The 10,759-nt window shown below is 37.8% G+C and overlaps 1 protein-coding gene across 4 annotated transcripts; it reads left to right on the top strand.

Annotated features, from left to right (window-relative positions):
• Positions 1-294: 294 nt before the first annotated feature.
• Positions 295-8,012, top strand: LOC307037474 (sterile alpha motif domain-containing protein 3-like). 4 transcript variants are annotated; one of them, XM_079678360.1, is made up of 7 exons: positions 295-582; positions 1,908-1,947; positions 4,451-4,590; positions 5,088-6,078; positions 6,276-6,428; positions 6,761-6,850; positions 7,409-8,012. In XM_079678360.1, the coding sequence occupies exons 4-7, from the start codon at positions 5,095-5,097 to the stop codon at positions 7,712-7,714; spliced, it is 1,533 nt and encodes a 510-aa protein (XP_079534486.1). In that variant the 5' UTR covers positions 295-582; positions 1,908-1,947; positions 4,451-4,590; positions 5,088-5,094; the 3' UTR covers positions 7,715-8,012. The 4 variants fall into 4 exon arrangements, with proteins under 4 accessions (XP_079534486.1, XP_079534487.1, XP_079534488.1 ...); XM_079678361.1 differs by lacking the exon at positions 295-582 and having other exon boundaries at positions 1,440-1,947; XM_079678362.1 differs by lacking the exons at positions 295-582; positions 1,908-1,947; positions 4,451-4,590 and having other exon boundaries at positions 4,659-5,220.
• Positions 8,013-10,759: the final 2,747 nt, after the last annotated feature.

Genomic DNA, 10,759 nt, shown 5'->3' with positions numbered 1-10,759 from the left:
ATGAACAATATAAGCTCAGACAAAAGGGCTGTACTACTGATCTCAAACATATCAAACTTGATGATGATTAATATCAACGGCCCCCCTACTTCTATGTTTGATCCTCAAAAGTATATGAGGACCTGGTTGAAGAGACACCGTGCTGCCACTTCTATGCGTTCAAGGCAATGCGGTGTGAAAACTCCTGCAGAAAGCAAGTCTGTCTGGAAAATACTGTAATATGAGCACTTACTTAGAAACCCAGCACTGCACTGTAAAACCCAATGTTGCTCTTTAGTTATCATGACTCATTTTTACTTGTCAATACAACACAGATTTGTGCAAAAAGTCATTTTAACTTAAAATAATTAATTGATAACGTCTCAACCACATGGAAGTTGACTCAATTAAGACCCTTTGTTATGTTAACAAGATAAATCAAGTTGAGTCTAGTTGAGTTGACAAATGCACAAAAGTTATAGACTTGTGCGTCATCACGCTGTACGCTGTGTAGCACGTTTTGCGTCCTTCCCTGCTAAGCGCGCGCATTGTTCGGTGGATGGAACAACGCCAGAGACTGAATATACATCGTATTTTAACAAGGTGAGTGTAAATGTTATATTGATAGCTTACAAGTAATATTTAAGACATGTTTTACGTTTTTTAATTGGTTACATTATCGTCCGTGTTGCCCGTTTATTGAAAACGGAACAGCAAAACTTTTGGTGAAATTCACAGTGGGAATAGCTAACAGCTTAGCAGCCCGAGTTAGCTAGCTGCTAGCAAACAGCGCAGCCATTCCCTCCTGTTTGACTTGTTGATTAGTTTGTTTCCCAGACTTTTTAATTTAAATTACCCCCTGCCCAGTTTGGTGTGCGTATTGAGAATGTCTTTTTTATTTCATTAAAAAATTGTGTTCTTCAAACTTTTAATTGCTATAGTTAAAATGAGTTGCACGTGCACTAAATAGGCTATGAGTAAACCATGGTGGAGAATTTTTCGGACAACAGTTAATAGGATGCGTTTAATTTTTACTTATTATACACATATATATATACACATATATTTGTGTGTGTAGTTTTTTTCACATGCTGTTGCAATTGGTTGCAACAACTAGTAACGTTAGAAAAACTACAACACCACACCGGATCTAGCTAGACTGTAAACAAGACAATAGGCACGCCGTTTGGCAGCCGGCCAATAGTAGTAGGCTAACGTTACGGTTCGAGTGAGTGGCGAGCGCTATACGACGAAATGGATGATAAAAAGATTCAGAGAAATGGCCCGCCTTGCACGCAAGTACTTAGCAGCACCGGCAACATCACTACCTTCTGAGAGGTTGTTTTCAGTGTCTGGGCATGTTGTGCAAAAGAAGCGAGCTTCACTGTTGTCTGAAAATGTCAACAGGCTTGTCTGTTTGAGTAGCTGGCTGAAAGCAAAGAAGTTGTAGGCTTACAACTTCTTTGCTTTCAGCTTTCAGTTTTATTGGTTACCTAACTGTTACTGTTCATTGTTTCTGAAATACGTTTTCTGACTGCTATGTTCACAGCAAACTTTAGAAAAAGGAAATATTAAGCCATGGTTTAACTTTATAATTGTATTTTGTACTGCCCTGTTTGCATGTTGCTTCTAATAAAAGAAACATGTGCATAAAGCAAGCCAATCCACTTTTCCATGTTCATAAGAGCATTAAAATGAAAAAAAATAATGGGACAAAAATAAATCAAGGGACATTTAGAATAGATAAAATTGTGTGATTAATTGCAATTAATTGTGAGTTAACTATGACATTCATGCGATTAATCGCGATTAAATATTTTAATCGTTTGACAGCACTAATATATATAGCTTTGAGGAAAATATAACATGCTTATTAAACTACCATGTAATATCTCTGTCCTAATTCTTTCTTACTTTTCTTTTTCCAGGTGTACATGATCAAGATCCAAACGTGAATGCGGTGGATTTGTAAGTTTTGTACCTATTACTCAGGAAATCGCAAAAGAATAATTGAACATTATAGAGCCATTCATGGACATCATGGAAGAAATTGCCCTTTGCCCTGTATCTACAGTGACTGTCCGCTAGTTTTCCGATCACAGGAATCCCTTAATAAGCATTTAAGAGAACATGGACTTTCACATCATGGACCTGTTGGAGGGTTAAACCTTAAAATTAACTGTCAATTGTGTGACTTCAATTATCCAGTGACTATAAAACAGTACTTTGGTCATCTTGGGAAACATCTTAGAAACAAAGAGATAGTTACCTGCCCTTTTAATCACTGTTCTCACGAAACAAGAAATTACACTACCTTTACTTCGCATAAAAGTCGTTTTCACAACAATGCCACACTACAAGACTTGAAATCTGAGCTTATTACTCAAACACATTTAGGCGTGGAACTTGTGGCTGATCAAGTGGTTTCAGATGTCAGTGATGCAGAATGTTCTGAGGATGAGATTGTAAATGAGCAGGAGGATACCTCTGATAAAGTTCAAGCAAGACTTGCGTCTTTACTTCTGCGATTGGAAACTGTTTTACATGTCTCAAAGACTGCAGTTCAGCAAATAGTTACAGAATTTAGGGATATTGGTGTTTTATTGAGTGAGGTAAACAAAAATACTCTTGATAAAGCATTAAGGCAGAATGGATGTACCATTGATGAAAACACTATAAATTTAGTAAAGGATACCTTGTGCCAGGCAAATCATTTTAGCAGTCTTTCAGAGGGTGGGTCTTTGTCAACTGACAAAAGGAGGTCATCTTTTTTCAAAGAAAACTTCAGTTTAATCAACCCAGTTGAATATGTTTTAGATTTTTCATCAAAAAAAACATTTGTTTATGTGCCAATCTTGCGTGTTCTTCAAGCGTTATTGAATAGGGGTGATGTAATTGACAGAGTTTTGGAAGAAAACCGAAAATCACCATCTGGCCAGTATAAGTCTTTTTTTGATGCATCGTACTGTAAAGAAAATCCACTTGTTAATGGTGAAGATCTAAGTATTTCTTTGGGCTTGTATATTGATGACTTTGAGATCTGTAACCCTTTAGGCACCTCAAGAAAGAAACATAAGCTGTGTGCAATCTATTGGATAATTGGCAATTTGCCTGTAAGAGACAGATCATCATTGTCTACTATATATCTGGCTGCCCTATGCAAAAGTCAAGATATTAAAACATTTGGTTATGGTCCAATTGTTCAACCACTGCTGAGAGACCTACAGTTGCTTGAAAAGGAAGGAATTTACATCGACAGGTTAGGAACCAGTGTCAGAGGCACAGTGCTATACATTTCATCAGATAATTTGGGGGCACATTCATTTGCTGGCTTTCAGGAGTCCTTTAATGTGGACAAGTTTTGCAGATTTTGCCTTGCAAGTCGAAAAGATATTCAAACTTGTTCTGTAAGAAGTGGGTCATTTGTATTGAGAACGATAGAGTCACATAACCTGAACCTGTCTGAGCTTAAAGAAAACACAAATTTGAAAAGTGTAAATGGTGTAAAACGTGAATGTGTTCTAAATGAACTACAATACTTTCATTGTATAACAGGGTTTCCACCTGACTTTTTGCACGACCTATTTGAAGGCATTGTACCCTTTGAGCTGTGTTTGTGTTTGAAAAAATTCATTGACAGGAAATATTTCACATTAGATAATTTAAATACTGCCATACAGTACTTCCCTTATAAGTACTCTGACAAAACCAATTGTCCTCAAAACATTTCTGTAAATTTTCATTTGTCTGGAACCATAGGAAATGGCCACGAGAATTGGACTCTGTTAAGGTTGTTGCCATTAATTATTGGTGATGATGTCCCTGAAAATGATGATGCATGGTCTCTGATTCTGGAACTGAAAGACATTGTTGAAATCTTGGCATCGTCCGCTTTTACAGATGAAAGCATCTGTTACCTAGAAGCAAAGATCTTTGAACATAGGAAACTTTTAACAGATGTATTTCCTGATGTGAAACTCAAACCCAAACATCATTTTCTAGAGCATTATCCCCATCTGATTCGTTGCTTTGGACCTGTGGTTGACTTCTGGACATTTCGCTTCGAAGCAAAACACAGTTTTTTCAAGAAAGCTGTTTGTGATATTAATAACTTCAAGAACATTGTGTTGTCTCTGGCCAACAGACACCAGCTTATGTTGGCATACCATTTTGACATGCCTTGCCTGTTCAAGCCAGCAGTAGAAGTAGAGAGGACAACACACAATTCCCTTGAAAATGTGCCCCTCCCAGTCAAACTAGCTATTCAGCACAAATTCAGTCATCTGACCACTATATCACTTGCCACAACAGCCTTAATACATGGAACAAAATATGTAAAGGGGATGTTTGTATCATTTGGAAGCACAAGTGGACTCCCTGATTTCTGCCAAGTCCTGTACATTGTGATAGTGGACAACAAGGCATTCGTTGTTCTTCAACCTTTCTCTGGTTGTTACCTGGACCACTATAGATGTTATGAAGTTTGCAGTGCTGAGGATTCCCAACTGGTTGTGGTCGACCCTGCAGAGCTGAACCACTACGTCCCCCTGACAGCCTACGTGGTACAAGGCAGACTCCTGATTTCTCCCAAGGCATTCCTGCTACACTGAGGTAATCCTTTTGCTTATTTTCAGGATAATTTAAGTAATAATAATTGTCTTATAGGCCTTAGTTTCATTAACAACTCTACCTTATGTTCTATACTTTTATATAGTTCATTATTTTACTACCATTGTTTTTAAATAATAAAAAATAACCTTCTTTACATCTTAACAGGGTTTAAACAAAATCTTAAATTGATAGTCTACGGCAAGGCCACAACGCCTTGCATTGCACTCTCCTACAGCAAAACCCCATACTTAGTTGACTGAAGCCCCGTCCTTTTCCCATCTACACTAAATCTCTTCACCGAAAATAGCAGATCTACAAGCTCACAACATGTCAGACATAGTGAGCTTGTAGATCTGTAATTTACACAGAATGTTCCCAATATTGGGATATAGGCCTCATGTGGTTAAATTACTTACTAGGTCGGGGTTCTACTATGACATGTGATCATTACTTTGCCTTGTTTATAAGAAAATGTATATTTGTTTTGTTCTTTTTAGATTCACCATGTTGCTGCGTGTCATCCTAACCGAAGAGGACATTCGGAGGGTCACCATTGAGAACATGCCCGACACGGTTGATGACCTGCACTTGATCCTCAAAAACAAGCTTGGATTGGAAGGAGTTTTGAGGGTACAATTTCAAGATCCAATGTTCAATAACGAGCTTTGCAACTTGAGTAACATGTCAGATCTCCCTAAAGATAAAGTGACTTTAAAAGTGTACAGTCATCCTCTTGAAGAACTCCAAGTTCATACAGAAGAACTTTATTATCATACAGACTCAACGTTGGACACTGCAAGCTTAACCACAACCCCTGAGTCGAGCCCCAGTCGAGTCCAGTCCACCTGCAGTCGTCACCTGCCTCAGTCATTTCAGATCCCTACTTTTGTGTTTGATACAGAGCTAAGGTTAAGGGAAGGAAATGAAGCCTTCCAGAAGGATGGAACCCTTCTTGATATCTCCAAATGCATGAAATCAGACATTTTGGAAAAAATAGCAGAAGCGGTTTATGCCTATAGCCCATACCCACAACATGAGGAATATGCTTTGGTGGCGCAAGCGCTCATCAAAAAACATCCATGTCTGAGGGAACCAGGGTCTGTCGCTGGATGGCACTGTTGGACGTTTAGTTTAAAGTTTAAAATGGGTAACTTCAGACAAAAGCTCCGAGAGGCTGGATGCCCAGAGCTCAAGATCAACTCACTCAACTCACGGTCATCCAGCACATCTGGGAAAAGAACTCTTAAGAGGGCTAGAAAATCAGAAGTCAACTTCTTGCCAGACATCCCGGAAGGAAAAACAAAACACTCCCTTGACGAAGAAAGGACAGCAATGCTCACAGAAATGAAGAAGAGGAAGGTTGATTGGAAGCAAATTCAAGCGATGATGACCAGCACCTTCTCTTTGCGGAGAAAGGAAATCTTAGAGGATGAGCCACCTGTGGCTGACATCAAAGATAAATGGCCAGCACTGTTCTCTGAACGTCAGGTAAAGTACTTCTCTATTTCAAATGTGATTGAGGAAGATCAGATTGGAGGCTGATTAAGAATAGAAAGATATGTTGTACACAATGGCTAATGTCTGCTGTCATGAAGATTATACAGTTATATACATACAGTATATCAGTGATATTGAATTTACAGCCAATCCCTCGGCTTGTTCTTTGCTTCTTTTATGCCTACTAGATTGAAGCAGAGTTTGCTCGCCTCACCACTGTTGACCTGAAAGGCTGCCTCTTCGCTGGTCTTGACAAGTATCTGCAGAGGTTCATTGATATCTACAAAGCCAAGCCTGGTGTGGTGGAGCTGAAGAAGCTGTTGACAACACTGGATAGTGATGTAAGTATGCTTACGTGATATTTTACACTGTTTTTCTGTTAAAAAAAAGTTCTTATAGTAAATGTTACTATAGCGTTGGTTCAGTAACAGGCTTCTCCCAGTCCCTGTCTCTCCAGCTCTTTATAAACAGCAAATGTACTTTCACACGGGTCAATGGTGTCATCCAATTAGGAGAAAGAACCGCTTTATCAGCTTCAATTTTATAGTTTTCCAATTTTGTCTGCAGCTCTCACTCACACACACACTTATCATTTATTTACTGTTAAATACTCTATTCTGATGTTATCTGACTGAAGCTGTTCCATTGGTTGTGTATTGTCTATTATTTTTAGTGTTCCAACCAATGGAAAAGGACCGTTGTGTTGATGGGGATCCCCCACTACCTCAAAGAGGTTTCGTCCAACTTTTACAAGAAAGTTCAGGTATATTTTATTTTATATTTATATTTTCCGTCAGTGCAGATCAGGCCCCCATTCTTACCCTTACTTGTACGTATCCTGTATTTTAGGACCTAAACAGTGGGTTGGGACCAATCATGAGTAAAAGGCCCTTTCTTTGTTTCCAATTTTCCTCAAAATATTTACTTCATTTTTGAGCGCTAACCGCTCCAACATGTGGCTTTGTGTGTATGTCCGTACCAGCATGGCCTCGATGGCAGTGTCCAAGCTTAGGAGTATAAATGAACTCATCGAAAGCACCGCTCATTTCACACTGGGTGGGATTTTTTTTTTTTTTTTTTTAATAAAGCCCTTAAAAAATTAGGTTTTTAAGTACTCAACAGCTCATACTCTTTTTTTTTTTTTTTTTTGTGAAGTGTTGTGAGATTGTAGGTCAGCTATTTTCATTAGTTTGGGTCCCCGGGAGTGTGTCTTAAGATAAAAAGTTTAGGAACCACTGGTGTGTTTCATGCTTAATGCTGTTGTGGCCTCAACAACAGAATCAATAAAGGTTTATTTTATCACGTTTTCCACTTTGTTTAGGCCACAGATGCTGAGGAGGACATGACAAGAGGAATGATGCTGGGCATCCTCATAGTGGCAGACGGGGATGATACTGTCAGTTTCGCAGTGGTCATCGAGGAAGAAATCATCTTTCCATCAGTCAGTGATTTTCCAACAGCTGTGTCACTGCTGATGGGTCTGCTCTACGCACTCAACATCGACTATCCCAAAGGCATAAGGTACACATTTGAAGTCATTCAGAAGGTGCTCATGGACATTGGTGGAGGCCATTGCACTGCTTTGGTTCATGGCTTGAGAAACAAACTCTTGAGGAAGACCATGTAAGCTTAAAGCAGAGTTTAAGCATTGACCCTGAACTTGATGGACATTGGAGGAGTCATGGACTGAGAAATGGACTCCCATTTAAGTTTGATTGTTGGAGAACTGCACACAGCAATATTCTGTATTGTTACATCGCTTGAGATACAGACTCTTGAGGAAGCCCGTGTAAGCTTAAGGCAGAGTGTAAATATTGATACTCAAGTAGAAAATGCAAGTTCAACTGAACAAACAAAATGTGAACTTGGTATGAGAAATGGACTCTATATTTTGTTATTTTGGTTAGATATCCTGTAGATTGTGTACTGCATTTGACTATTTAATGACTTGTGCAGGTTTACATGCCACTTTGGAAGGGCACACACTGTGGATTTGTTGGGATATTTACACTGTGGATTTTGGGTATAGCGACAGTGTATTTGGAACACAGTAACACACAGTGTATTTGGGACACATAACACACGGTGTGGATTTATTTGGGGGGGACAGTAACACACACGGTGTGTATTTATTTGGGGGACAGTAACACACACGGTGTGTATTTATTTGGGGGACAGTAACACACACAGTGTGGATTTGTTGCACTGAGGTTTTATCCACACTGTGTGAAACTTCAGTGTTTACTTAATCTTATTTGCGATGCATTATTTAGAATTGCACATGTTTTGATGCATTTTTTTTATTCTTTAGTTAATTGCTCTATTTGTAACTGGCTGCACATTGTTGAATGCCAACACGTTTGTTTAAGATGTCATCAAAATGAAAACTTAAATGTCGACTTAAATTTCTATAACTTGCAATGCAAAATATATTTGAGTATTGATGATTGCCTAAATAGGATGCATTAAATAATAGATAACACATCAAGTATTATGGTAGTATGATTAACTGCCCACAGTGAGATGGTAAGAAAGAACAAGGCAAGGCTATTAAAAAAAGCTTTCTGGTACAAATGTTCCATTTTGATGACATCATGTGTTGGTACTGTCTTAAAGGAGTAGTTCACCAAAAAAAGGGACTTATTTTCTATCAGTTACACACCCCATGAAGCCTTGAATTCATGGAGATTTATTTTTACTTTTGTTGGATTGGATGGTTGGATTGTTGGATGATTGTCTTCTGATGCATTATTCTTGTTCCCAAAATTGTTTTTATTGAGACTCATCTGTTTTTATTAAAGATGCTTGAGTTGGATCTCAGTGTTTTTGGTTCATAAAATTGTATCTTCAATAAAACAAGAAACATATTGGGCAGTATTTGTTGTTAAATTGTATTAGATGTCTGGGGTGAAAACTGCATTACATTTAAGCAGATAAACTCATTAGCATTGCAGTTAAATCAACCAAAAACTAAAGTAGTATTGACTTAAGGTTAAGTTTTATCAACTGAAGTTATCAAGTTATATCAACTAAAGGTATCAAGTTATATCAACTGAAGTTATCAAGTTATATCAACTAAAGCTATCAATTAGTGAAGTTATATCAACTTAAGTTATCAAGTTATATCAACTAAAGGTATCAAGTGCTGAAGTTAAATTAACTAAAGTTATCAAGTTATATCAACTAAAGCTATCAAGTTAGACAAACTAAAGTTGGAGTTGAGTCCAATAGCAATATTTATTTGAGTTAACTCAATTGTCTTTGTTGTCTTGACGTAAAATTATTTCGCAGCATGGATACGCAAATATTTAAGTTGAAACAACAAGTTGGGTCTTACAGTGTGGGTTGAGAGAGTCACTTTGGTTTTCATGGATATGTTGTAAAATGTATATATTTTTGTTCATTGTTAACTATATATTGTTGTTTTGTAACATATCGTTTTGAATTTATTGTTGAATTATTTGAATGATGATATTCAATATTTGTGGTGATATTTATTTATATATATGGTGATATTTATCTATATTGCCAAAAGTATTGGGTCACCTGCCTTGATGTGCATATGAATTTAAGTGACATCCCATTCTTAATCCATAGGGTTTCATATGACGTCGGTCCACCCTTTGCATCTATAACAGCTTCAACTCTTATGGGAAGGCTTTCCACCAGGTTTAGGAGTGTGTTTATGGAAATATTTGACCATTCTTCCAGAAGCGGCAACTGAAGTTGGATGAAGAGACTGGCTCTCAGGCTGTGCTCCTAATTCATCCCAAGGGTGTTCTATTGGTTTGAGGTCAGGACTCTGTGCAGGCCAGTCAAGTTCATCCACACCAAACTCTGTCATCCATGTCTTTATGGACCTTGCTTTGTGTACTGGTGCACGGTCATGTTGGAACATGAAGGGGCCATTCCCAAACTGTTTTCAAAGTTGGGAGTATGGAATTGTCCAAAATCTCTTGGTTAAATTATCTCACAAATGCGCTTCTGGAAGAATGGTCAAAAATTCCCATAAACACACTCCTAAACCTTGTGGAACGCTCTGCTTATTTATATAACAAATAATTCACTCATGAGAAGGAACAACAGATGTCCCGTAATGTAGTGGAGTAAAAGTAAGATATTTTACTTTGAAATGTAGTGGAGTAAAAGTAAAAAGTCCCCCAAAATGGAAATACTTAAGTAAAGTACAGATACTTCAAAAAAGTACTTAAGTACAGTAACGAATTACATTTACTTCGTTACTGTCCACCACTGTGTGTAAGTAATACTGAGTAACTATACTGGGTTAATATTTTTGGGGTGAACTAAATAGAGTATGTCACTATAAAACAGGGCGATAATCCTTTGCACTATGGGCTGCTTAAAAAAAATTGCAAAACTAAGAGTATACCCACTTCTCCAGGGACCACTACACGACTGGATGCAGCCATCAACGCATCTAAGCGTATTATGGGATCAAATGCTGTTGGCATGGCGACAGATCATTCGCCATCAACTTAATTCAAAAGTTTGCAGTTCAAATATTCTGCTGCTTTTCCAAACCTTTTTACTTTCTTTTCTTCTCTCATCACACATTCAAGCCCCCAGTGTTCGTCAATCATTTCAATATAAATTTTCTTCACTTTCTTCTTACACATTACATTTCAGCATAGCAATTCAGCGTCAGCTTTTC

The sequence above is a fragment of the Notothenia rossii genome (genome assembly GCF_949606895.1).
Source record: "Notothenia rossii genome assembly, chromosome: 4".
NCBI lineage: Eukaryota > Metazoa > Chordata > Actinopteri > Perciformes > Nototheniidae > Notothenia > Notothenia rossii.
This window is presented reverse-complemented; position numbering and strand designations above follow the sequence as displayed.

Bases quoted from the DNA above. Each gene is read 5' to 3' on its own strand.
- LOC307037474 (XM_079678359.1), top strand. From the start codon at position 5,062: ATGTATATTTGTTTTGTTCTTTTTAGATTCACCATGTTGCTGCGTGTC. The intron at 6,429-6,760 runs GTAAGTATGCTT...TATTATTTTTAG, and splicing joins TGACAACACTGGATAGTGAT to TGTTCCAACCAATGGAAAAG. The intron at 6,851-7,408 runs GTATATTTTATT...CACTTTGTTTAG, and splicing joins ACTTTTACAAGAAAGTTCAG to GCCACAGATGCTGAGGAGGA.